The following is a 27976-nucleotide window of genomic DNA, read 5'->3' on the forward strand; positions in this document are numbered from 1 at the left end:
AGTGGTATGGTGCCTGCCCGAGCTGTTTCTCCTCCACGGGAGGCTGTTCAGCAATAAATTCGTGATAATAGCATGTGATCATTCTAGTTAAAGCAGTTAATAACTGGTTAAGCGACATTTCTCTCAAATGACTGTTTTCATCGCCCCAAAGCAGTCTCCTTCACCCCATCCCATTCCCTCCCTTCAACAATGCCCCAACTTCCTCCCCAAATCTCCAGCTCCCAGCCTCCAGCAATCCTACACCGCAATCCTACAACTGTATTGTCCTCTTAAGCGCCGAGCGATCCAGTCTGCCGAGGCAAGAAAGATTCAATCGATGGGGAAAAAGGGCAAATTGGAAAAAAATAAATGCTCCTGCTCTCCAGAAAGAAAACGTAGACGGAGCCGCCAAGCCCCGAGCCTGCCGCGGGCTGCACGGCCCGCGTTCCTGGCAGGTGGGGAGCCGTCCGGCGCGCAGAGAGTTAAAGGCATCATCGCAGCCATTAGAGGGAAAAGTTGCGGCGCGGCGAGCCCGGTGAAGTCCTCCAGCCCGCCCCCCTTGCCCACTCCCCACTTCCCGAGCTGGCTCGGCGTTTAGGGAGGGCAGTGATCACGCAAGCCGGAGCAGCGGGCTGACGTTGGACGAGCTGCCAGGTAGCTGAAAGCAGGCAGCGAAGCAGCGGAGGCACTTCCCCGCGTTGCAAGCCCGAGTGTGGACTCGAAGCCTCTCCGAATCCGAGCCAGCTGGTTTTAACCTTCGCGAATTGCACTCCCCTCTCCCCAGAGCCAGTCCTCGCGGAGTGAGCAGCAGGATGTTTGCAGGGTCGCGCGCAGGGCTCTGAGACTGAGCCTCTGATACGTTTGCATTCCTATCTTTTTGGGCTTTTTGGCTGTTGGCTACACTGATGTGACCCCCCCCCCTTTTGGAATGATGGGGATCTTTTTGGCATATGTTGGATTTGTTTTCTTTTCCGTTTTATATGTTCAACAAGGGCTGTCTTCTCAAGGTAAGTCTGCTCATTGGCAAATATACATTTGCTTGCGGAGTGTGTGTGTCTGTGTGTGTGTGTGTCTGTGTGTGTGTGTTCTCTATATTCCAAGAACGGCCAAGCAGATGTAGTGAGATTCTTAGCAAGTAACAGTGGAATAGTGTTCTGTTTGGCGTTTTTATTTAAAGTTTATTAAATAGTAGGCAAGCTAGATTTGAGAGCAAATCTACTTTGTGCCTGACAATGAAGTGGGTTCCTGGGCAAGTGCAAACACAGGGTTGCGTGTGTGTGTGTGTGTGTGTGTGTGTGTGTGTGTGCCTTGTATCTGTGTGCATGCACTGGGTAACCACTCATGCATACATAATCATGGCAAACAAACAGCTGGGGATGGGGGGCTCTCCATTGCCAGTCCTCCTCAGTGTAGGCAGAATTGGTTTAGTTTCCTTTTTCTGGGTCCTTGCGACTTCGTTTGCATGTGTGTTTATCAAAGGACAGAGTCCTCTGAGGACCCATAAAAAGGCACGACTTGCATTACAAGCCGCAGCAGCCTGCTGAATCCAGTTGTTCGGGACTTCGCAGGCTGCAGTGATCATTTCAGCACCATGAACAGATCACATCTCTGCTGCCAAAAGACTGCATCACTTCTGCAAGCAGAAATGCCATATTCCTCCTTCCAGCTTAAACAGAAAAGTCATTTTCACATCAGAATGTCTTCTTTAACATCTGCTTCTTCCTTTAAGTATAAATACAGTTCCCCTTCAGTTGAGATCGTTTTGGTATTTCCTAAAATTTTGAAAAGACACACTGATGGTGCCTCTTTAAAAAGTGGGGGGAAAGAGCATCCACCCTAAATCAGTCCTGCAGCCCCTCAGTCCTCCTGTCCACGAGTGTGCGTTGTAACTGTGCACTTCCATCAGCCACAAATCTCCCCAGGATTACTTTTAGGGAAACATCAGTTCTTCACAAAGTATCCCTCAGACAAGATAAGAACAACCACCCAGAGCATTCCATGTTAAAGAAATGCCTTTGGGAGAAAGGGAACATTTCATTTTTGTGAGTTTCACCTTAACTCTGAATTTGCAGACAGGTAGTGTCGAGACTGATAGTGAAAAGACTGAAAAAAAAATCTCTGGTGACTTCAAAACAGTCTTCACTCTGAACTAAAACCAGGTGTGTGATTCTTACCTGCCATGATATATGGCAATTTACAATACAGCTTGACGAGAACAAATATGAAGGTTAATCTAGAAAGAAAAAAATGTTCACAGCTTAGAAAGTGTGCGACTCCTTTCGCTGCTGTGGCCTTAAAATCACAGTTGCTAGTAATTGTTTTGATATATCAGGCATGTGCATTTTGACAGGTAATCATGATCCATTCTCTATTACTTGAAACAACCAGTTAGTCAGAGGTTGTTTAGAAACTTAGAGCAAGAGGCTCTCCTCATATATCAACTTGACAGATTTGTCAAAAATGTAGCTCATTGAATCCCTCTGTAAGTTTTGGGTAATGCTGCAATCTGACAAAAGGTATATGGATCTCACTATGGGCAACTTGGCTAACAGAGGTGAGTTATTTGGCAAGCTTGTTAACCTTTCCATTACCTGGACTTCATCAACAACAAAGTTATTTAGGCATGATACCAAAAGTAAACATGAATGAGGCAAAGGAAAAGGGGTTGGGGAACCAGGCAAAGCCCGAGAAGTCACAGAGGGGTTTTGTTGCCCCCCCCCTTTTTTTTTAAGTCCAGGAAAAATGTAGAGAGCTCTCAAGGAACGAGACGCTGACAAGAGTGGTGTGGGTATTCCAAAAGGATGCGTTTCTGTTTTGCAGCAAAATTTACCGAGTTTCCGCGGAACGTGACGGCGACCGAGGGGCAGAATGTGGAGATGTCTTGCGCTTTCCAAAGTGGCTCTGCCTCGGTGTATCTGGAGATCCAGTGGTGGTTCCTGCGGGGGCCCGAGGACCTGGAGCCCGGGGCCGAGGTGGCTGGTGCTCAGGTAGCCGAGTCGCGTCGCCCGCAACACCGCGTGCGTCTGTCCCACTCACCCCCTTGGTCCTCTAGGTGCACCCAGGGATACTGGACGCCCCTGGGGACCCGCCTGGCTCTCTTAGCGTGAGTGATGCCAGGGGGTGAGCCGGAATGTGTCCTGGTGACATTACGTTAAAACCAAGGAGGAAGTCGGGTTGTGGAGTGTTTCCCGATTAAAACTGGGAATAACCTCCTCCTTTTAGTACCGGCTATTGTCAAGCTGTCAGTAGGGGGGGACTACTGTATTGTTACAGCCCAGGACACCCTCTGTCCCCCTTCCAGGACGGTGGGGTCGGGAGGGATTTTTCTGTGTCTCCATCACACACACACACACACACACACACACACACACACACACACACCTGTCAGTTCTTCTCACGACTGAGGCTGGGAGAAAAGAGATTGGGAGGAGGGGGGAGAGAGAGAAGAGGGAAAAGGAGGGGTAAGGGGAGGTCGGCGTGGGAGGGAGGGAAAAGGGAAGAAAGTGGGGGGGAGAGAGAGAGAGAAAGGAGGGGCGGTGGAAAGAGGCGGCGAGGTGCGAAGGTAGAGGGAATAGGGAGTGAGTGAAGGAGGGGAGCGGAGGCTACTCTTGAACACGCTTGAGAGGAGAGCGGAGGGGAGGGGTGGGAGGGGAAGGGGAGGTGTGGAGAAAAGGAGTAGGGACTGGGAAAGGGAAGCAGCGGGGAGAGGAGGGAGAGAGAGGGTCAGAGCCGAGATTGAACAGTTCAGCAAAAGAGGCGGCGGACCTGCCCAAGTGAAAAAAGAAAATCTGGAAGAGACCCCAGAGAGGGGAGGCAGGCCGGGCAAAGACGCAGACTCCTGTCCCCGCAAACTTCCACTCGCGCCCGCGCCCCCTCCGGGCGTCCAGCCCTCACCAGCCCGCGGTGTCCGGGAGCCGCATCCCAGCGCGCGCGACTCGGCAGCGCCCCCGCGCGGTCCCGCCGCCCCGCGCCGCGTTGGCCTCGGCGGCAGACCCGCCGGCTGGGGCTGCGCTGGTCCTCGCCGGTCTCTTCCCTAAATCACCCCAACCGAGACGTTCCTGCTACCACGACTGGGTCTCGCCGAGCCTCGCCGAGCCTCGCCCAGCTGGCTCGGCGCGGCTGCGTTCCGGATCAGGACGGGGACCGTCGGGGTCCCGAGTCTGAGCATCGTCTCCTTCTCCCGCAGGTGGAGCTGGTGCCCGACCGAGACCCGGACAACGACGGGACCAAGATCAGTGTGAGTATCACAGCGACAGGCGACAGGGGGCGCGTGCCTTTGTCAGCTGCCAGGCAGGCCCCAGGTGAAAATTAGGGGAATTTTAGGGTTTTAAAAGCCTTTTAACTTACTGTCCCGGAAAAAGGCAATTTCACGAACGCAGGACGAGATCCAGTTTTCTCTTTCTTATTTACTGGGTACATAAAAATTGAAGCAGATTTAGAGTTGATACAATAAAATTATTTATTTCAATATCGTAAATATTTAAACAATTACTAGAGAATCATTTGCCAGCCAAGGAGTGTGACACTTTCTTCTTACTCTTTTTGGCACTTACATAACTGTAGGAGTATAGGACTGCAATACTAATATTCATTCAAAATCACAGAAATACTTATCCTTTAATAGGAAGTAAAACACTAACTTATGAAAATCTTCCTAGGCAGGAAAAAATTAAAGCATTCAACAGGATGTTGAAATTGTATGGAAAACAACTCAATTTTCAATGTGATTCATAATTCATGCAATGTATTTCTAATGACAATGCTCAAAATCATATAAATATAAAACCATAAGGCAATGTAAATATAAAACATAATTCGTGGAGGTTGACCTATTGAAAATAGAGTTGTATTTTGACTTTTAATAATGCTATGTGAAATTAGAAATAAAAAGAAAATTATATATTTTTTTTACTACACCACCAATGAAGCCTCCTAGAATCACTTTATGTTGATAGAACTGCTTAACTCATTCATAAATAGTAAGCAAGTTTTCATTACTAGAAATGAAATAGTTATATAAAGTCAGAAAGTACAAGGTCTGCTTAGCATATATGCTATACATAGGAATATATATATAAGTATATATTCTTACGATTTATTCATTTTAAGAATCTAAAAATCCAATGACCTATATTAAAAAAGAAAATATATTCTGAAGCTGTTACAGTAGTAAAAAAGTCATATAAGATTGGAGTTATATCACAACTAAAAGTATGAAAATATATTGTACTAATAGAACCAAATTCTGTGATGTAAGTGTATAATCTCAACATGGAAGCAAATATCAAACAAAAATGAGACATAAACCAAAAACTACAATTTATATTCATAAACTCACTGACTTTTTAGAATATTTCAATTCAATTATTACGATATTACAGAAATTATTGTTTTCATACAGTGCTAGAAAGGTTTTACTGGTAAAATCAATTGTTGACAATACTTACCTTAAATATTTCATTTTTATACATATATGTAGTGGCTAGATTGTTCACTGACTATTCATGCTTCACCCTTCGGCCATGATTATATCCTCCAAAGACCAGTAAGGAATAGCCTCACACATCCTGAACTAGGGAGCCATACAGTTAAGATACATGATCATGCACATAACTACTAACAGTATTATCTATGCTAAAAGTTCATAGTATCTAGTGAATCAGCAAAAGTTCTGGTTACAGACTGAGATAGAAAGAAGTTTATTCCCAGTTTAACCGGGTGACCTTGGTCATGTGTCTTAAACCAGCAGTTGTTAACTTAGAATTCTCAGGAAAGCTTTTATCAAACACCGATAGGAGCTGTGCCTCCTTGAGATGCAAGCTTAATGTTTCCACATTAATCCAAATGAGGCCATTTTCTTTATTATTATTATTATTAGTTTGGAGAGGGGGAGAGAGAGGGGAGGGAGGGGCAGAGGGAGAGAGAGAACCTTAAGCAGGCTCCACTGGGCCAGTGCAGAGCCCCGTGTGGAACTCGATCTCACGACCCTGAGATCATGACCTGAGCTGAAATCAAGAGTTGGAGCTTAACTGACTGAGCCACCCAGGTGCCCCCAAATGAGACTATTTACGAACAACTCTCCCTAGATGATTCTAATGTACAGTCAATGCTGAGAATCAAGGACCCAAACCCCCAAACCTCAGTTTACTCTTCTCTAAAATAATCATCATATAAGTACTCCAACTATCTCAAACTTTATTAGGAGACTCAACTGAGACTATATTTGAAACTATTAATCCCCATTATTGTCATAGTATGAGTATCTTAATATGTAATTTTGCATACAAATAAATACATACTATGGTTATGGTTCAAATACTGATAACTATTCGTATATATAACTCTGTATGTAAAAACCAATGAACATTTCCCTAGTTTCCTTAATTACTTATGGCCATTTGAAAGTGTATGCCTTCTTTACTTCATTTCTCTGTCTTCCAAAATCATGCAAATCCTTAAACCCTGAGTGTCTGATGAAATCCATCATCCTATCATGGATAATATATGATGTATGTAAAATCTAACTGTTCTGATGAAGATGTTTATGGATATACACGTGTTCATGTATGTTACATGTAACACAAACTTATAATCTTTTAATATTTACATATAATTTTGCTATTAATCTGGCATAAACATTATTAGGAGAAATAAGAGAGCCAGTTTTAATTTTGAAAATCAAACCAGTGTCCGATCGATGGCATCTCCAGGTCCAGTAGCATAAAGACCCTACCATGGCAGGGGGTATGCACTCTGACCATAAGACTCCAGGTGACCTTAATCTGTACCCTGAGCCACACCACCCCAAGACTATTGGTAAGACTGCACCAAACATTTGAGTAGACTGTTAAATATTCACACCTATTTTTGTCAGTACCTTTAGTAAGGCATCCCAGTGCAGGGATAAAAACACATTCTCAAACTCTGTTGTGAGCGACAAAATAATTTTGTGATCTCTCAGAGTTGTAGCCTGCGGTGAAGAAAAGAGGCTGTAAAACTAAATCATTTACCATATTCTGTTCGTGCTTCATTTGACTGAGCTATCCAGGCAGAGGTCAATCTCGTAGTTGGAAAAATGGCAGGACCGCTCCTGGAACCTGGGAAATGGGGACCACATGGCTAATAGAATCTGGCGCTGGCTGGACTGAACTAATTATTCCATGATTTTGTGAAGCCAGTTGTTAGTGCAATGGGATAAATATGACCTGCGTATTTGACTGTTGAGAAAATAAATAGTTCTTTGACTGTGGCTATGAGGCCATTAAGACCCTTTAATTTTCCAGCATTAGCAAGCTCAGGAGCAAGTGCGGGAACAAAACCGTCTGATGTAGCACTTTATTTTTTTTACCTGCAATTTTTCAGACAGTGAAAGTCCAAGGCAATGACATTTCTCACAAGCTCCAGATTTCCAAAGTGAGGAAAAAGGATGAAGGCTTGTACGAATGCAGGGTGACCGATGCCAATTACGGAGAGCTACAGGAACACAAAGCCCAGGCCTACCTGAAAGTCAACGCCAACAGCCATGCCAGGAGGATGCAGGCCTTCGAAGCCTCGCCCATGTGGCTGCAAGATATGAAGCCTCGCAAGAATGTCTCCGCGGCCATTCCCAGCAGCATCCACAGCTCTGCCAACCAGCGAATGTACTCCACCTCCAGCCCTCAAGCGGTAGCCAAAATCCCCAAACAAAGTCCACAATCAGGTATGGAAACCCATTTTGAGCCTTTCATTTTACCACTCACAGACCTCCCCGCAGGAAGATTGGTCAAGTAGAGTAGACAGATCTGTGTGTGATGGTTTTGAAATTGGAGACCTAGCTCAGTTGAAATAATGATGGGATGAGACACGGGGAGCTTGAGGCTCGCCTTCACAGAGGGTGTGAGTTGCCCTGTGAGTCGCTGACAGTTCCTCATGTCCAGGGGACCTCAGAGCTGGACTTTTTTTTTTTTCTCCCCTTCTGTATTTACACACTATAAGAACAGTAAATCATGTAATGTTGGTTGCATTATAAATGCATGTTCATTTTCTCTACAGATTTATGTATTGATAATGGCCCAAATTAAGAGACTTTCACTTAATCAAATGTAAATGAAAGAGACAACACATTTTCGGGCGGCCCATAGCTTTAAGGCAGGATTGTTCTCCAAGGGCTTTTGATTTTGAAGGAGAAACTTCAGCTGCCTGTGATGAAAGTGATGATGATAATGGGAGGAAGTGAGGGGGGGATGAAAGGCAGTAAGTGGTGCAGAGATAAGGCAACTCCCGTAAATGTGCCTTCGATGCCAATTTAGGAGCTTAGTCACACATTTCCAAAGTCAGCTGTGCAAGTTAAAGCTGTTCTGAATGACATTAATTTATGCAATCACTTAGCCAATGGAAACTCATTGAAGTTTTAACCTTGATGTGGGATAAAGGCTCCTTGGAATGAGCAGTACCCTGCACAACCCCGTGACTTTTCTGTATTTTGTTCAAACACTTGACGTAATATTACAGGGTGAAGGGAGCAGAAAAATATTTAATCTATCATTCTTTAAGTTTTTCCCTTTACACTTTATCTTTGAAGAATTACTGATACTACTGTTGGTAATAGAAAATTACATTGCTAACACTGTCACTTTAGCCATTAAATACAAAATCCTGGTCATTTCATTAGGAGGATTTCAAATACATATATATATATATATATATATGCACTTTTAAAATAATGTGTGTCAACCTAGGTTTCCTACTCATGCATCACGTGCTAATGGATAGGATTTGTAGGCAGCTTGACTAAGGGTCCCTGGAAGTTTGTTTGCATTGCCTTTGAATGTAGGTGAGCAAGTATCCCAGCATCCCTTGGTCATGGCAGTTTCCGCCAATCTGATAAACAAATAGCTTAGTCTCTTAGCCACCCTAAGGCTCAATGTGTGTGGCTTTGTTTCATTTTCCTCTTTCTCATCGTTTTTGTTTTTCAAGTTAAAGAACAAAACCATAGCTAGAATGTACATTACACAGATATCTATATGCATGTATAACCACATATACATATCTAGCACACAGAAATACATTTATATATGCGCCTAATGGTTAGAAGTTTTGTAGCCATTGTTTGACAAAGAGTCAGTGTTTCTGGAGACATCGTCCCCCTCTCCTTCATGCAAAAACAAAAAAAGAAGCCAGACGGTATATGCAAAATTACAGAGTAGCTTCAGCAGACAGTTTAGGACCTTATTCGTGAAAACTCCAAATCATGAAAGTCAAATTATTAGCCTACACAGAATATTCCAAACTAGATACCATAAATCTGTTTCGTTGAATAAAATCAAATGGATTACCTATTCCAGTGGAGGGTTCTAAGCATGGAATGAAATGTCCTATTTCTAAATTATTTACTTTTAGATGAAATAATATACTCTAAAAATATCTATTTTAATATATTTTTCTTGGTGTTGTGATTGGAGCTAAATGGTAAAACTCTCAATGTCTTCTAACAGTTTTCAAACAGAAATCACTGCTTATTTTCCACCACACCAAGCCTTGCTTGTTGCTTTCTCTAAAGCAAGACGGAAGAAGGGAAGCTGACTTCATGAAAGCCTATATGCATCCAAAGCCATCTGCTTATAGCAAAGATTAATATGAAATATATCAAAATCTTTAATTTCTATTTTTTTCTACCAGTGAATACTGGAAAATATTTTCGATACGTTTAATGATACTTTTTAGCTTCTAGTTCAGAAGCTGGGGTTACCTAGCCACCCATCCTATCCATGTGTAAGTTTCTGTGCTTGCACAATTATTGTATAAAATACAGTCTCTGGGATGGATATGTATAGAGTAGATTCACTGTAATACCTACATCCTGGTTTATACTTTTGCTTTATAATTTTTCAGGTTATATCCAAATAAAGCTGATTTCAATACTCATGCTTCATTTATTCACTCTCCATCCTTTTGAGAGCTTCTGTGCCAGGCACAAGACACAAAAATGGGAGACATACTTCCTCTCTGCAAAGAGTGTATATTTTTATTTGTGAGCAAACAAAATATTTGTAAATTCCACTGATCATGCATCTTTTCTTTTTCTTACTCTAGTAAAGGCAAGACATGACGAAGACACAAAAATTAAAATCTTGCTTTTACAGGCCAAGTGCTATAGTAGACTTTTGTCTGTTTTCACTCGATACAAGGAGGCATGCTTATCCATGGTACATGTGTTACAAAAGGCTGGTTTATCTGGCCTTTTCTCTTCATGATAGTCTTAGACTTAGTTGATTACATTATTTAGGCTGAATTACTCAATTCTTAATTTGTAGTATTTTCCTGTCAAAGAATTTCTGTCTCTATTCAGGAAAAGTATTGGCTGAAAGGAATTTGGTATATATACATATATATAACGTTCAAACTGTCATACAATTAACCAGTTTTCGTAAAGCAGAAATCTACACCAAAAAAAACGATGGAAAAAGAGCCGATTTCCATCTATACACCACAAGATAAAGAAAAGATTTAACTGTCATTTAATATAGTACTCCCGTATTTTTCCAGTATTTTTCCAAAAGTTAGTGAGCATGGGACTGTACCCTCCTGCTTTCAACTGTTTACCTTTATGACATCTCCTTTTAAATTCATTTGATAATCCATAATTAAAACAATGAGGAAAAGTGGTAAAGCAAACAGATAAACAAAACTTGGCTTTCGCAACCCCTTGTTTTCTCATCTCCAGTTCTTTTGAACTCTCTCCAGTTTTGTGCACTCATAACTAACATTAGAAGAAATGTCCTATAGATGTTCTGAGGAGGAAGAAATCCTGACTCTGGCCCGGAGTGGTTTCATTCCACCTTCACAGAGAACGCAGAGACTTCCTTGAGCCTCTCCCCTCCCCAAATACCCCCTATACCACACCATCCTCTACTTGAGTCTTCCTGTCTCACCCTCCTTCCAGAAGCCAAGGGTGCCCTCCATAGGCCACCCCTCCAGCCCTCCCTGTGTTCCTGTCTTCTTTCCCTGCTACTGACCCCTCCCCAAGCCCTGGAAAACTGGCAAACCAGACTGAATCCAGCCCCACTTGCCTCCCCAGCTGCCGGCCACCATCCGGCAGGGGGCGCCGTCGCCCACTCCCACTCCTAGCGCCTTCTTCACCGCCAGCCCTGCAGTCTCCAAACCTGTCCCCTCACCTGTCCTGTCTGGTCCTGCGCAGTTGCTAGGAGCATCTGCCCTCCGACTGGCTGTTAGAGTTCGAGCTCTCTCGTAAATGCAGTCCTGTTCTAGTCTCAACTCCCTGATCTAATCACCCATTTTTAAGATTTTTGACTGCTAACTTTCCCCCACAAAATTCCTGCACTCACGTTCCCGATGCCGATTTCTCTCCGGGGAGCCAGACTAGGCTTCACCCTGGTCCCCCAGTCCATCTCCACAAGCACTGTGGCGGGTAGCGATGACTGCACGTTTGTTGACGCTGCACCCACCGGCATGTGGCACCTGCCCCCCGGCCCCAACCCGGGCTGCCCTGTGGCCACTCTGACAGTAGGGTATGAAGTCGTTATGCGGCTCATGCAATGCCAAGTCTAGATTTAGCCTTTCTGAGGGCAGGCAGCGTCAGCTGTGGCCTCCTGGAAGCCAGGCACCAGTTAAGAAGTCCAACTACCTTGAGACCACCTTACTGAGTGAAGCCCAAGCGGCCCAGCCTTTAACTTCAGTCCCTGTTGCCTTTTCAACCAGCACTGCTCAGCTGAGCCCAACTGACAGCGACTCCTGAGAGATTTAAAAAAAAAAAAAAAATGTTGTTTGAGGGTACAAGGTTTTAGGTTTTAGGGTGGTGAGGCCCCTAAACACAAATACTCAAAACAACTGAGTTTATCTTAGTTTCCTCACCAAAAAGAAATGTTCTTCCTCTGGTGTTCCCAAATTCTTTTAATCACATCATCGCAAACACAGGTCTTGTGGAAACCTGGAAAACGTTCTTATTTTCTCCTCCTTCGGTTGCCACAGGGAATTCGATATTCAGTCCCACTGTCTCTTTAAAATATCCTTGAACAACTGCATCTTTTCTGTTCCTCCCAACAGGGACTTAGTTCTCAACGTAGGCCCTCTTCACTTTCCCCGTCTCTTGCAACAGCTCCTAATACCTTGCCTGTTTAAATGCTAATGCACCGAACAGAGCACAACAGAGCAAGTATGAATTACTATTTCCAAAGCACTATCACAAACTTTCTCATGGTCTAATTTCCAGCCTTGTTTCTCCTGAGTTCCCAATCCTCACGCCCATAATCTTCTTAATTAGTATTTCCTCAATGTTTTCAGATACCGTCTTACCTCTGTGACTTTGCAAATGTGTTGTCTCTGCGTGGGTCTTTCCCTCTTAGCCGAGTTCCTACTCAAATGCAAATTCTTTTGTAAAGCTTCCTTGGATCCTCTTAGAATTGGTTGTTTCCTCCTTCAAGGCTCCGCAGCAACTTGTTTATGCTTCCTTTGAATCCATTGTTGTGCTTGTAGTGTAGGAAGTCTTCCCCGGGGCTTTCCTCCTTTCTGGGCTGGATTCCACCCTAAGTTCTGGGAAGCCTCGGTCTCAGGCACTACGGGGTAGTTGGTCACCCAACAATAACTTCTAGGCTGCAGACATTACAATTTGCATTTGTATTCCTCCAGGTGCCTAGAACAAATGGAGTTCATGTTTGCAGGAGAAAAGGAAAACAGACAGGGACAGTAAATCTTTGTTTTTATTTTTTTTTCCTTATAATTATATTTGCATAAATAGATAATACTACCACTATTCCAAAACCGACGGAGGCTAAACAGTGTTTCTCAAAGTGTCCTGCAGACGACTCAAGCCAGACTCACCAGGGAGCTTGTTAAAAATTCATATTCTGAGACTCCACCTAGCACCTTTTGAATGAAAGTCTCTGAATCTAGAACTGGAAATAGGCATTTTTATGTGCAGCAAATTATGAAAATCGTTAGCTCTAAAAAGTTCTTACGGATGAGGAAAACATTTGTATCACTTACCATGAGATAGGCATGCATGTGTGTGATGCTACAAAATATTTGTACGGCAACTGGTCTTTTGCCATTATTTTCTGCGATTGAGATGGACTTTTGTGAAGCTCTTCTCTTCGCTCCGGTGATCAACAGCTGGCACTTACAAGAAAACTGGCCGTGGTTGAGGGGTAGTTATGTTTCTACGTATGGAGTCTCTAGTCACTCAGCAGGGATGCTGATTCTCTGAACTCCAAAATATGATTATTGTGTTTTCACCGTGAGCTGAACCTGAGCATTGAGAGGCAGCTGCTCCTACAGCTGCTAGAAACCAAGAGCTCCCTGAAGTTCCTCTGTGGCTGATAAACATGGCTCCTCTCCAACAATGGCCAGATTTAGCAAGCATGATCTTGAAACAGAATTCAAAGCTGGTGCGGGGAGGCAGAGGCGGGGCTGAGGGTCTTGCAGGAGGCTGTTTTCCTCATTTAAAATATGAGGAAAGTGTGTGTTGCCTTTCGGTAGCGAGCCAATAATATAATTTAGACCTCAATGTTGATTTTGGTTTAAATGATCCAACTTGGCTGCTTACACAGGTTAAATTAATTTGATCACTGTAATTCTATCAGTTAAATGGCTGCTATGTAAATCAAGTGTCTATGAATAAGGTGAAAAATAGATTTGAGGCAGTGCTTTAGATAATACAGGCCACTGGATCTGCTAGAGCTGTGTTTGAACCGGAATTAAGTAGATTAAAAGTCTATACCGGCTAAATTCGCTCGCAAACCTATATTTAACTCATTGAAATTCAGTAACTAGCTGAGCCCATAAAACCAAGACCCAGCTCTATGTTGGAAGGGCTTTTCAATGCACCACTGGCCACATTAGGATTCACTTGTGATTGCCGGGAGCTCTGTAGTTGAGGAGACATAAAGCAGAATTGCCCGTGTTATAAGCTCGTCTCTAACGATTGCATGATTTGAGATATCAGAAAGCTGCCAGGCGAGCAGCTATCTGGATAGATAACCAAAGGTTTGAGAAGTTGCTGGAAGACTTAATTCTGTTGGTCAAAGTAACATGTGTCCTAGAAAAGACAAGCGTCCCTTCTCCCAAGGAACACTGTTGTCACCCAAAGCCTAACACAGGTGCATTCATTTCAGTCGCAAGGGGCCATGGGCCCAGCAGCTAAGGAGGAAGGCCCTTCCCAAGTCACCTCCATCACTCACAGCTGGCCATGTCTCCCTTTCCTCATTTGTTAAATGGGAACTATGGTATGAACCTCACCAAGTTTTGAGAATTAAATGAAATCATATGCAGAGAGAGCTTGGCATTGATCAAGCCCTCAAGAAATGATAACTAGTTGCTGTATTAATATTGTTGCATATGCTTTTTTATTATTCTGATTATTATTAGGAGCAATGAGGTGCTGAGAGTAAATGGTCTACACCACCTGGCTCCACTGTGGTGCGTATTTTCCTTACTGGGTGAGTGTAGGTGAGGGGTTAAAGAAGGATTCATTCCTGGCTTATGTTTTATCATGTATAATTTCAGAACTTTCTTTTTTACTTCTGTCACAATGCTATTAATTGATGATAAATTTTCCCCTATATAACCATACTAAATATATTAGCGACCAGCTGTCTTGCCCAAGGTTGTAACTAGATCCTTACTGTAAAGCGTAATAAAATTCCAAAGGATTGTTAAGAATTTGAACTCTGTGGCCTGAATAAACAGCATGTATTTGGAAACCACAATTATGCTCACTGGCTGCTAACTCAATTAAATTCAAGCTTTCAAAAAAGACCCTCAGAATTTTTAAAGTCATAAAATGATCATAGATACATCTAAAAACATAAGTAAGAACAGGTAAAAGCTTTAAAAAGAAAAAATAAAATGGGTTTAGAACCAGTAAACCCCAGCTTGTTTGTGAGCGAGCTGTGTACAAAATATCTCTGAGCCTCAAGAGCCATAATGTATAAAACAGATATTAACACATATGCCCTAAGGGGCCATTTTCTGCATTAAGAGACATGATGTATTTTAAATATCTATCAGAGTACACCTGGCAAAGAGTTCAGCCATGGTTGGTTCCTTCCTCTTTACCTACAGGATTTTAAAGCATATTATTAAATAACTATGATTTAAAAGGGTAATAAAGGAACATAAATATGAATAGAGATGAAAGAAAATAAGAAGAAGCCTGGAAATCCCTCAAATTATATAAAATATTTTAATATCTGATGAGCTAAAAATATAAGAATTAAGGAAGGATTTATTTAATTAATAAGTGACAAAAGGAAACATTATTGTAATTTATGATATGTACCCAAATGAACTCAAATTAATTAAAGAGCTAAGCAGAAAAGAAAAATCAGAGAAAGATTAGCATAAAATCAGAGGCCTGAGGCTTTGAAGATTTAGAGTTACAAAATATGCAAGTGAAAATAACATTTTACTATAAGTAATTCAAAACATTTGTTTAATTAAATCAAATTTAAGTAAAAAGTGATACAGCAGACAAGGAAATATGTGTGTCTAATACTTAGGAAAAGAAGAAAATAATCTCAATTTTACATATGCTATAATTATGTAATCCGTTCCAAATGATTTAGAAATATCAAAATAAACTTAATTCTCTATTTGACAGCAAAACTGAAATAGAAAATACTTGGGGCTTAATACATAATTTTCAATAGTAACAACAACAAAAAGTATAAAATATCTAGTTTTTTAAAAAACAATCACAAGTAGTCTAAATATGAAAACCATTGGAACACTTTGTTCAGAGAGTTTAAGTTGGAATAAGTGAATGAATATGCATGTTTTTGGATGGACAATCTCAATTTTAAATGTGTCAGGTTTTTCAAAAGTATTTGTAGACTTGATGCAATCTCAGTCAAAACCCTAGTCTTCTTTTAAACCTTGAAACATATAATCTTGGCAAAGATTTTTAGAATCAACATGTATCATCAAGTTTACAGTGACTCAGGCATTTTGCTATATGATTACTTGCACGGTGAATTGGTACTTTCCTTCTGGAGGAACATTTATCTGGAAAGCTCAGTCACAGGGCTTTAGACCGTGTGACCCACTCATACCTGAGGTGATGTTCCTGGAAGGAAAGTCCAAAAAGATCAGTAGTGAAGCAAGCCCAGAGGCATGAGCAGAGATGCTTCTCACAGAGGCCTTCCCAAAACAGCAAATACCCAAATGACCAAAAGTAAGGAAGTTACTTGAATGTGTTAAAATGTTAAAACCATGCAGTGAGTATTACGCAGGTTCTAAAATCAAGTTTTAATGAAATTAGATGAGATTCAATACAGAAAACAACGTGACAAATACAGGCTACAAAACATTAAAGTAAAAAATAAAGAATACAAAACTTTAAGTCAATCTGAGATACTTGCATAGAAAGATGATAAATATATGAAAATGTACGGCAAAAGTCAAGATGTTATGATTTTTAATTATTTGATTATTTTGTGTGTATAATTAACATTTATACAATGATAATCCATTGCTTTTGTTATATGGAAAAAAAAAAACCACATTATTTAAAATTTCCCAGATTTAAAGATAGGCTAATGATGGGGTGCCCTGGGTGGCTCTGTCAGTTGAGGATCTGACTCTTGATTTCCGCTCAGGTCATGATCTTGGGGTTGTCAGACCAAGCCCTGCATCACGTCGGGCTCCATGCTCAGTGGGGAGTCTGCTTGTGATTCTCTCTCTCTCTCCCTCTCTCTCCCTCTGCCCTCCCCCCACGTGTTCTCGCTCTCTTTCTCTAAAATAAATAAATCTTAAAAAAAAAAAGATAGACCAATGACAGCTCATGAGAGAGAAAACTAACAAATAAAATATGTTCAACAAATTACAAAAGACAAAGTAAAATAATGGGTGTGATTGCGGAAGTAGTGACAAATTAAAAATATATATACACGCACATGTATGCACACATGCACACATTTATACGTACATGTATACATGTGTGCATATATATATAGTAAAAGTACTACTAGGAAAGCGGCATACTCGGAAATTGCTAGTAGCATGGAAATTAAGAACACTGTATGTTACTTCCTGGGAGCTGGATGGAGAATCTGACCCTCAAGTTATTCTTTTTGTTTTTCTAAATATAATGAGTGTGACCTTGATAAATTTATTTTGATTAAACTAATCAAGCACACGTAAAGTCCATAAATTAAATATCATGCAATCATTTTTCCTCTCACTAGTATGACTCATTCAGCCCCCAATTCAGAGGGAGTTCAGAGCGGTGAGCAATGGTGCGGTCGTTGGTACTATCAAGGAAAATTAGTACCCTGGAAGATTTATAAATGATAATTATGTTTTATTTAATATGTCTTCTAAAAAGTCTGAGAGAGCATTTTTGCATGAATTTCGAACCCTATATGCATTAAAAAAAACCCAACATAGGTTAAACTCTTAATGCTGGAATTAAAGCAAATTGTAAAACTAGGCGTTAGGATTCCTCATTCCACAAAGCTGATGACTGTGGAGCCCTTGAAAAAATAAAAAGTAAGAAACTACATTAAGCAGTTTCATTATCTTCACAGACACGAGCATTTTAATAAAGATTAAGTAATGCAGCCACTCTACATTGTAAAGTAGGGGGGTCTTAAGCATTGTGAAATGAGGGGGTCTATTATGGGACTGATTTCTTTCTTGTGTCATTTATATGTTTTATTTTATAGGCGCATTCTTAGCAGCATCTTCTTCAGCCATTTGGAACATATTTGAGTTTTAATTTTTCTAATTAAATAAATTTATTAATTTTCTGATTTCTCTTAGCGCTGTAAATGGTTAATTTAAAAAATAGTACATTTACAGAGCAAGCAGTAGAAACACAACTACTCAATAGAAAAAAAAACCCTTTAGAATGTGAAAACTCAATTTCCAACAGTCTGAAAATATAAGTATTTTGAAGATATGAACTATGTCTTGATATTTTTTATGTTATTACAGTGTCTAGCATTGTGTTTAGCATGTAATTAGAGTTAAATAGATGTTTAAGGATTGGGTATGATGTTTTGGTTTATGTATAGTACAAACCACTTAGGATAATACCACTGCTGAGAAGATACATGAATTCTTATGTAATCTGATCAACCTCTAACAAAACAAACCCAGACACCTATGTTTTAATGGAGAATACACTTGGGTCATCCATCGTTGCATACTATAACAACAATATTCATTTATTTAAAATTATATTTAGTATCAAATTATGTTTAGGAAGTTCGATGAGCAGTCCCTGGCAACTATGTACTTTTATTGTAGCTGCATGCCTTGATAAAAAGGATATGGATTAAAATTATATATTGCTTCATCTCTGTTAATTATTTAATTCTGATGGCTAAGGTCATTTCTGTTATGAAGTTCATTTATAAAACATTCTAATTTAGATAATTTTGAAATAGCTGGATTAAGGAAAAACTACAACCATTGGCTCAAATTTGGAAAATATATGGGTAAAGTCTTAAAACATTTTTCTTATGTCAAAAGAAGTGTGTTTTCTGAAGCTATATAATTGGTGTTTTTCTGTAACCTGTTGGCATTAGGTCCTCAAGGAATTTTTTCCTCAAAAGCAAACATTGCTGACCAATTAAAATTAGTTTTTAAATGTAGGCAAATTACTGTATGAATTATGTTGCTATCTTAACTTTCCAATTTATATAAGAAGATAAGCGAAAATTGAAATCGCATATTTGCAACTTTTTTTTCCTTCTCTTTCCTTTACTTCTGTGCCTTTATTCTGAGTGCCTCAGTTGCCATTTCCCTACAAATGTGAGATGTGTTTCTTTCTTTGATGAGGGATTCTTCTCTGTTGATGTTGGCGAGGGGCATTTCTGTCACGGTGCGGCAAAGTGTAGGCAGAAAGAGAGATCCTTTATTTCACCAACTAGTGAGTGGTGGCTCAAATATGAAAATACAGCTTGCTTCTCTCTCCGCTCAGTAGTCAGTAATTCTCGCTGTGGTGCACTTTATATGAGCGTCCTCACTCAGGGCACACCAGTCCAGCCCACTCGGATGCAGAGCCATCCCACTTTGACCCCGGTTGTCCTCATTATTTCCTCCACTCCCCACACTGAATGTGCTTATTTAAGCCCTTTGAGAAATTTGGCATGCTCTACAATACCGTCCGTGCGTGTGTCGTCCCTAACAGGGAATTTGTGATCACTCCAACAAGATGTGGATTAATATCTACCTTTGCATTATGAATAAAGATTATGCTAATTAAGAGTGAAAACACACATGCAAAAGGCATATTTAAACTCCATGAGTAAATAGTTGCAAGCCCCTGAGCAGCGTTTATTTATGTACTGGTAAATGTAGTGCTAATAATAAATCATTCTTATCCATGCATTAAAAGAGTTATTAAATGTACATGGTATTAAAAACTTCACTCTCTGGAAACATTTTGTTTTCCCCTAATGTATATTGCTCTCCATTCCATTTTGTCAGAGCAGCTCATATTTCCAAATATTTCTAACAGGCAGAATTGAGAGTCTAGAGTTTTTTTGCAGTCATGAAGAGCCTCCAGAGGAAATTCTGAGGCACATTAGCTTGTAGATTGAAACCGAACTGGTTTTGAACCTCAGCAACACCACTTACTAGCTGGGTAAACTCGAACGCATTGCAGGTTCAACAGCTTCAGGTCCTTCATTTGGAAAATGATTGTAATGACCTCATGAGACCACAATCAGAGGTAAAGAAATACTAAGTGTTCAAGAAATATTTGCTCATCCTGTGTGCACCAAGATCAGTCTTACTTAGATGAATGAGTTACAGTTGGTGTGTGCTGTTTTGAGACACACTATGGCCTTAGCAGGTGGGAGGAACCAGCACTTTACATGTTCCTTCTCAAGTCACTGTAGGAGGTAGGAACCCTGATATCCTGCCACGGACAGAGTCTGGAAGATTCTGTGGTGAATGGCGTATCAGCCATGCACCTTGGCAATTAGAGTTTGTGTACATGGGCATCTGCACTTTCTTTTTCCTTCCCTCAGCTACAAGAAGAGGCCTCATGACTAGAACAGAGGTATAAATTTGCTGACGAAAAGGAAAAAGAAAAGGAAATTTACACAGCTGCTGCCAACGTGCAGGGGCACAATAAAATAGGCAATTTATGTATTAGGTCAAAATGAAGCACATTTCTTTTAAAAAAAAAATTTTTTTTTCTGGAAGAAATTGGCGATGGATCCGTAAGAATTCTAATAAAAAGATATTCTTTTCAAAAAATTATAGGATAAAATCATCCTATTATTTGACCTTTCCCCTTAAGTAGTGATTTAGTATGTGCAAACCTGAATAAAAATGGCATTAAAAGCTAGCTCAAATTTTCTCACACAGCTATTTTCATTTCTTAAAGCTGACATCTGTGATAAAAGAGAAGTATGTCAAAGGGTCTGTCTGTTCCTAGAGCTGTAATGGACACTCCGTTCTTTATAAACTTGGCTCCTTACAGTCAAAATTATTTGACTGATGCTTCTTTTATTATTGGAGTATTTTCAGTTTTAGGTTTGCTCAGATGATAAGCCTCACTAATATTCACTTTTATAAAATAAAGACTCTGGAGTCAGACCGTGGAGTCACAGCAGGAGAGAAATTGTTTTCTTTTTCTTTTCTTGTTCCTTTTGACTCCACTCGACACTCAAATAGGAAAAAGAAGAGAATTATACTCCAATTTATAGACAGATGCCCTACATTGACTGTACCTCACATCTAAACCAATGAAAAATTGGACTCACGTAGGAAATTTACCTATCAGAAAATATTCACAGCCGAGAGAAAGTGGGTACTTGAAGAGCTGGTATAATTTAGATGGGATAAATTATCCAGATAGTTGTGTAAACGCTCCTCTTAGTTGTTTGAATTCAATACCCGTATCCTCTTCTGATGCTTTTTCCTGGTGGACAAGAGCTCGGGTGGTCTTTCTCACTCCATCACTAACTAGTGGTGGCACTTAAAACAATCAGCTTAGCTTTCTTAGTCCTAGGCTATCAAATTGAATAAAAAGCTTGGAGAAAAAGAAGTTCTTAGAAGAAGACATGTAGGAATGATGGTGGAGCCACCTTTTACTCAAATATTGAAATGATTTTGGACGAAGCTTTAAGCTCTAAAATTCTATCATATGAAAAGTTCGAACTATTATTATGTCATATGACATTTGGTACACTATATGGAGCAAAGCAAGCTTTACGTCTTCTTAAGGTTTAGGAAAACTAAAAGTCTGATGATGTTTTTGTATCCCGTATTTATCAATTCTGAGTTGGGGAGAAGAAACGTTAGATCAATTTTTTTTTTCTTTTTTTTCTCTGAAGCATGTTATGGCCAATGCATTTTTCTCTGAAAAGATTAGTGTACATTCAAATAATAGCTTCACATCTTGATTGAACAGATGTGGAGACAATGGAGCAAGATCATTTGCCTCAGGGAGTCTCATAAAAAAAAGCACGTCCTTATTCTAAATTGATCTGACTCGCATTGCTGTTTCTTCATTTCTTTACTTCACCACCTATTATCCATGTGACTTAGGGTGAGGTATTCCATGTCACTGAGTTACATTTTCCTGATCTGTACATTTACTGTACAGAACTGTTGAGGGGATGAACTAAGACAATGTATGCAAATTACCTAGTGCAGATTCCCTGACACATAGTAGATGCCCAATGCGTTTTAGTCATTTGGGAAATTGATGTGAACAAGAGGGATGCTACATTATTAAACATGCCCAGTGTCTTCCAGCCTCATGACCGTGCATGCAGGGAAGAAATGGCAGTACAGATGGAATAGTTTAAAAAGGGAGGTGCTAAAAGGGAGCTAAGTTCTTCCATCTGGCAGACAGATGAGAGGGGCAAGGCCGACTTTGCAGTCTGGGAAGTTGTGCTAAGTGAAATGAGGCGGGGAGATGCAGGACTGAGCTCTTGATGGAAGTGGTTCTCACGATGTGGTGTAACTGCCGCCCATCTCCACCGGATTGCACAGAATGCCAAGGTCTCACTCCTGAGCTGTGATTGTTTTTTGTTTGGTTGGTTTTTGGGGTTTGTTTTTTTTTTTTTTTTTAAAGCAACAGATGGACTTTTTTGTTCTTTGAGATAATAATTACGTGAAGATAAATATTTGAGGCTTTTCTTTTCTTTTTTCGTATTTCTCCTTAGCCAAACTCTCTTTTGTCACAGTCAGCCTCTTGAGAAAGGCTTGCTTTTCCACATCTCAGTGAAGGTGATGTGACAGTGGCTATTGCATGAGGTATAAGAAGAGCTGAAAACTGGACGCTAAGTTTCTGCACTCCTTAGACTTCTAAGGAGACTTATTAGACCTTTCCATTTGCAAAATGGAGAAAATACCTCTCCTGTGTTACAAAGGCTTGGGGAATTACACCTGAGAGAGCACTATGAAAATCTTTAAGCATAAAAACAAATGAAAGTCATCGTTATTAAATAGAAGTCAAAGGACATCATGAAATGGCATGCTGAGTCAGAGAGAAATCTCTGAGACCTCTTAGGCTGCTCTTTGGGCGTGCTATCTGCACATTTTCTTCGCATAATTTAGATAATAGTATCTCTCTTCTTCACAGGGAACTTTGTGTAAGGGGAAATGTTTTAAAACTTTCAAGGCATTGTTTTAGACATTGAGAGTCATAAAAAAAATTGCTGAAGTTTTGTCCCTTGCCTGTAATGAGCTTACAGTGTAATCAGTGGGATAAGCTATGAATGTAATGAATTACAAGTCAATGTAGGCCATGCTGAGGCCATTGGAGAGGCAACGCCCATATACTGTGAAGTTCAGAGGGGAGTGAGATTACAACTGGCTGGTGGGAACACACAAAATGGGTGCAGGTTGTTTGAGGGGAAGAGTTGCTTAAATTCATGGGCGTATTAGGGAATAACAGATCACCCTGCCTGGCCTGGGCATAAGGCAAGAGAAACCAAATAAAGCAAAATAGGTGATCCAATACAATGTCTGTCATACTAATATGAAAAAAAATAATAATACACAAACAGTTATTATGCTCAATTTAGAAAATGTAGAACAAATATGTTTCTGATTTGGGATCTTAGAAATGAGAGGCAGCAGAAGAAATTGGAGCTCAGGGTTCCTAACTGAGTCCTGGCTGTCATTATTTCACAAAAGTAAAATGTTTCTATCAGTGAAGGTAAGAATAAAGCATGATGAGTGGCCAAAGTTTGACTTTAAAAAAAATAATAATAACTTTCTATAGAATAGAGTATAATAGCATGTTTGATAATAATGTAATATTCAGAATAGTGTACATCTGAATGGAAAGGACTATGATGATTATTTGTTAAAAGAACACAGGACAAATGACAGCATTTCAGAGTCTTAGGTTTCACTAAGTCCTTGGATTTACAAAGATAAAGGAGTCCATATGTCTTCATTCAAGACCTAAAACAGAAGAGAAAAACAATTTGATGATAAAATTGCTTTAGAATCTAATGTACAGGGGGGAAAAAAAAGCTTTATAATTGTCCTGACAGAAATACATTTCATTTAATAGAAATATGCTAGGAAATGCATGTATCTAGAGCAGATGAGTGATTACTAGAAAAAAAAATACTATGTTACAATGGCATATTGCATATCTGATGGCAGTTCAAAATTTTAGTAACCTTAAAATACACTTTACAGTATGCAATTGGGCTTCTTTCTGATTATCCTGCTTATGTAAATTTTGTTTTAACTTGCACATGCTGGACATAGTATGGTTGGAAATGTTGGGTCAAAATGAAGTAGCGGTTCCCTTCGTATCTTTTTGGGAATGATGGGCTCAGGCATTTCCTATGAAGGGTTGATTATTTGAGGAAGGGGCAGCAAAATACATGAGGTCATGTATTTGTGAGCCAATCTGCAATGCCTACACTGAAAAGGAAACCATTATTTCACAAAATATCTTTCCTGAAGAGTGAATCATTTTGTTTGCTTTTATTGCTCTTAGCATTTCTTGAACCTTTACTCAATATCAGACATACTTTGTGTCAAGTGCAGTTGGCTATTCAAAGAGCCATGTAATCATGTCTTTCTTTGCTTTCCTTCCTTCTTTCTTTCCTTCTTTCTTTTTTCCTTTCTTTTTTTTTTTTTTTTTGATTAAATGAATCCTTGTCAAAGAATTTCTCTTCAAAAGATAATAGGAATACATATTTAATTTTGGATAGCTCTGATGCTAGTGGTTCTACATGGATTGTATATATTTCCCTTGCATGAACTTTGTGCTGAGAGCTTCACATGACCTATCACTTTTGCATTGTTGAACCTTCTTACCCGGCTTGAATGAAGGCACCCTGCTGAGACTCACCATTAACTGCAGGGTCTTCAGCCATTAGGTTTCTATGAGGAGACTCTATGTTAAATATATGGCTCACTACCAAACAAAGACAATCAATGGCAGCACTAGAGTAACCTAACCAAAAACAACAACAACAACAACAACAACAAAACAGTAATGATTTGATTTAGTCTACTAAATGGCTATCTTAGAACCCCCAAATGTTTATTCTACAGTGACGTTTTGAGAGCATGTGTTTTTGCCTCAATTTTTATCATTTGGCAATATGGACCTGAACATGATTTAGCGGAAATATTCAAAAGATTGAATTTCCATGCCCTTACCCCTTCAAACTGTTTCAATCTATCTCCAATTAAAAAAAAGAAAGAAAGAAAGAAAGAAAGAAAAAAGAAAGACCCCCCCCAAAAAAGAAAGAAATTCTTAGAGCCTCATCACATTTTTGTTTTCTTACAAATAAAGGTATTTAATACATAATTAGTAGCTAGAAGCTTACTGAATTAAATACATGAAGAAGTAAATGCAAGAATACCATTTAGTTCTCTCCCTTACAGTGTCCTCAAGCTCTTTCAAAAATTTCCACCTCTTGATAGCACTTAACTTTTCCTCAGATTTCAAGAGTAAACAATTGAGAAAGATCTTTCTCTAAAACAAAATGCCCTCATGCACCCATCCCAGAACACATTCTCCCCGCCCTTGAGAATCCTGCTGCTCTGTTTTGGTTCTACTCCTGTGGTTTTATGCTTACGCAGTAGTAAAACAGGGGATGCGGTTTTTTTTTGGTACCCATAGAGGAATAACCAAATGACTAGAGTGAATGATCCTTAAAGAATTACTTGAGGGACGAGTCTGTGGATTTGTTCCTCTCAGGGTTCCCAACCATGGGATGGCATTGTTTGAAAACAGACAAAACAAAACAAGACCAACTTCCTGGGACTGAAATACTTTGTATGTGTTGTTATTTGCAGTGCATGCCAAGACATTCATGAGCACCAGAGCCAAGCTGGCGAGCTAATTAAATATATATGTGTATGTGTTTAAAACAGCCTAATAAGGAGCATTGGAAATCTTCAAGATGAGCGAATATCTTATAACTTCTTCCGCAGGTGCGAGGATAGCTACAAGCCATGGACTTTCTGTCCTGCTTCTTGTTTGTGGCTTTGTGAAGGGTGCTTTGCTTTAATCTAAAGTGCTGACTTTTTTCCAATATCACTTTCTCTTCTTAAAGCAAAGAGCAAATCGCCTGTAAAATCTACGGAGCGGACAGCAAAGTTGACCCTAAACTCCAAGCACCACTCTGCACCCACTGTTCTCTAATTACCTACCCAAGGAGCGCCTGCTTCCGGAAGCATAAATGAAGAGGCTATCACACGCTTTGTTCATAACATTTTCTTGGGCAAATCACTGGTCTTTTATTTCAAGAAAATTAGTGTGAAGTGATAGGACATTTTCTAATAGCCAGATCTATTTTTTTTTTTTTTTTCCTTTTCTTTCGGCTACTCAAAGCATCATCTGACTGCTCAGGGATTGGCCTGAACGTCATCAGTATAGTAAATATTTACTACGGATACCACTGATTTCCTACTAAAAGACACATTACCTGCAGGAAACAAACAGAAATCAAAAAGCTACAGAACATAAACTACCATCAAACAAAACCCCGGTTTTGGGGCAACAACAAAATCAACACTGCGAGTCAACAAGGAGAACGTTATTTTAAATAAGACATAATAAAGGAAAGATTTTTTTTTTTAATTTTCTTTTTTTTCTTGGATTTTTTTCCACCTTTTTCTTGATTATATTTCTTGTTCAATGGTGGCAAGTGCTGATTACGGCCAATCCCTGTCAATCCTGGGAGGTTTATATAAATACATTTTGAGTGTTCTATATTTCAATGTATTTTAATTCATTTTGCAATTCCTGTATATGCAAACCTGACAAATTCTGTAAATTGCTTATAGTATGTGTGATATAACTTCAAAGTAGATAGACTATGACCCTCATGCAAGCTGATTTTTATCATTAAATATATAAATATATACATATAGAGATCTATATGTTGGGCCACCAACCAACTTTTTTTAGATAAAGCATTTGTTTTTCACTTATAATTCATATATTGTGTGAATTTTGTAATGCCTTGTTTCACTTCCACGGGTTTGACAGCTGCAGATGGTCACTGTTGCCCTCTGCTTCCTTCTGGAAAATGCATATTCAAAATTGTATTGGTCTCTGATAAATGAATTAATTTTGTTGTGTGTATGCTGTGTTGAAATTTGCTATGTTCCTTTATATATGGTGTTTATTGAGGTTTGAGGGTCTCTTGACTCTGAAGAATGTACACTCTCTGGTTTTGACAGCTATCCCTATATTACTATCATCATTATTATTTTCAAAAAACAATGTTGCTTCTAGAAAATTTGCCTTGGGTGAATGTGGAGAAGGTGAAGTGGTCACCATGATTACCTAAATTCATGGAAGAACACTTCTTGCTGTGGCTAAAGATGCTGCTTCCTTTGACCTTTATGGATTTTTGTAGCTTTGTCACTCTGTTATTTGCTGCTAATTATATTTTAATGTCTCCTAATTAAAAATTAAAATTTGGTTGTTGGCTAAATATAATATGCAAAAGATGACTGCAAATCCCCAACTAAAGAAGATAATGTGTTCAAGTTTTCACTGGTTAAGTGAATTATAATTTCAAATATTTCATTCTTATTTTTGGCTTTATGATAATTCAGATTATTTTATTTGGAAACTGTTTTGTACTCTGGCAAAGAATGATAGGCAGAACTATTAATGTGTTCCATATACACTATGGAATAGATACAGATTGAGATAGAAATGACCTAAGTTTTCCTTACCTAGAGATTCTTCCATTTTCTTTCATAACAAAACCAGAAGATCATCTTTGTAGGACCAGCAGCTCGTAGGCTAAGGTCCTAAACTGAAGCTTGAAGGCAATGAATACCTCTGCTTTTCAAAGGTAAATGCATTGATTTTCTGCTATTCAATTACAAGCAATGTGCATATTTTCATAATATCTTAACATTATCTTTGAGAAATAATGTTTCAGGCTAAAACTTTTATTGACTTCTTTTTGTCCATTTGGTTCATTATTTCAGTCTAATGAGAAAAATAAATAAAGGATTTAATTGCGCTATTTTATTAACCTAGAAATTTATTTTCTTTCAAAATTTAATACTTAAAATGCATAAATTAATGGTAAGATAAATATTTATTAAGTCTATCTGGCCTCTAAAGATCACATACATTCAAGCGTAAATTAGCATACTGATTCAAATTCAGTCAGGCTGGGAAAATCCACCATGTAATTTACTTTTACCCAAAGTTCAGGTTACGAGATTGGTCAACTCTAAAGCAAGACAGACGTGTATCTGTACCAATGATGTTTACCATGCTCGCTTGTAATAAAGGATATGTGCTGGCTTGGAAAGAATACTCACTAGATTCATTGTGTCGATGTCCAAAATAATGAAGTCTTCTTTGTCAGTGGGATACCGAGAGTCTGACTCACTGGCCTCAGTGAGAAAGAACATGACACACTATATCTCCAAACTTGAAAAGTTAATGTGTAACCTTAAATACTGGACAGAAGCTTTAAAAAATTAACGAATCTGTCTAGTGGTTTTCACCTTGTATCTCTACCTCTGGGACTACTACTCATAGGTAACAATGACTCTAGAAACAAAGATTAAAAAATAA

General features: G+C 39.5%; 1 protein-coding gene across 5 annotated transcripts; it reads left to right on the top strand.

Moving 5' to 3' along the window:
* The first annotated feature begins 249 nt into the window (after nucleotides 1–249).
* Nucleotides 250–27710, top strand: VSTM2A (V-set and transmembrane domain containing 2A). Of its 5 annotated transcripts, none has more exons than XM_036101306.2 (5): nucleotides 250–986; nucleotides 2800–2966; nucleotides 4166–4216; nucleotides 7342–7678; nucleotides 25219–25351. In XM_036101306.2, exons 1-5 carry the CDS (start codon nucleotides 908–910, stop codon nucleotides 25263–25265), a joined length of 681 nt encoding a protein of 226 aa, XP_035957199.1. In that variant the 5' UTR covers nucleotides 250–907; the 3' UTR covers nucleotides 25266–25351. The 5 variants fall into 5 exon arrangements, with proteins under 5 accessions (XP_035957199.1, XP_035957202.1, XP_035957197.1 ...); XM_036101309.2 differs by lacking the exon at nucleotides 25219–25351 and adding an exon at nucleotides 8011–8492; XM_036101304.2 differs by lacking the exon at nucleotides 25219–25351 and adding an exon at nucleotides 25357–27710 and having other exon boundaries at nucleotides 251–986.
* The last annotated feature ends 266 nt before the right edge of the window (nucleotides 27711–27976 follow it).

Source organism: Halichoerus grypus, chromosome 12 (assembly GCF_964656455.1).
Source record: "Halichoerus grypus chromosome 12, mHalGry1.hap1.1, whole genome shotgun sequence".
NCBI classification, from domain to species: domain Eukaryota; kingdom Metazoa; phylum Chordata; class Mammalia; order Carnivora; family Phocidae; genus Halichoerus; species Halichoerus grypus.

What these genes read in the sequence shown, in the direction of transcription:
- VSTM2A (XM_036101303.2), top strand. Translation starts at nt 908, where the DNA reads ATGATGGGGATCTTTTTGGCATATGTTGGATTTGTTTTCTTTTCCGTT. An exon ending in ACAAGGGCTGTCTTCTCAAG is followed by an intron (nt 987 to 2,799) that starts GTAAGTCTGCTC and finishes TCTGTTTTGCAG; the next exon opens with CAAAATTTACCGAGTTTCCG. An exon ending in ACGACGGGACCAAGATCAGT is followed by an intron (nt 4,217 to 7,341) that starts GTGAGTATCACA and finishes GCAATTTTTCAG; the next exon opens with ACAGTGAAAGTCCAAGGCAA.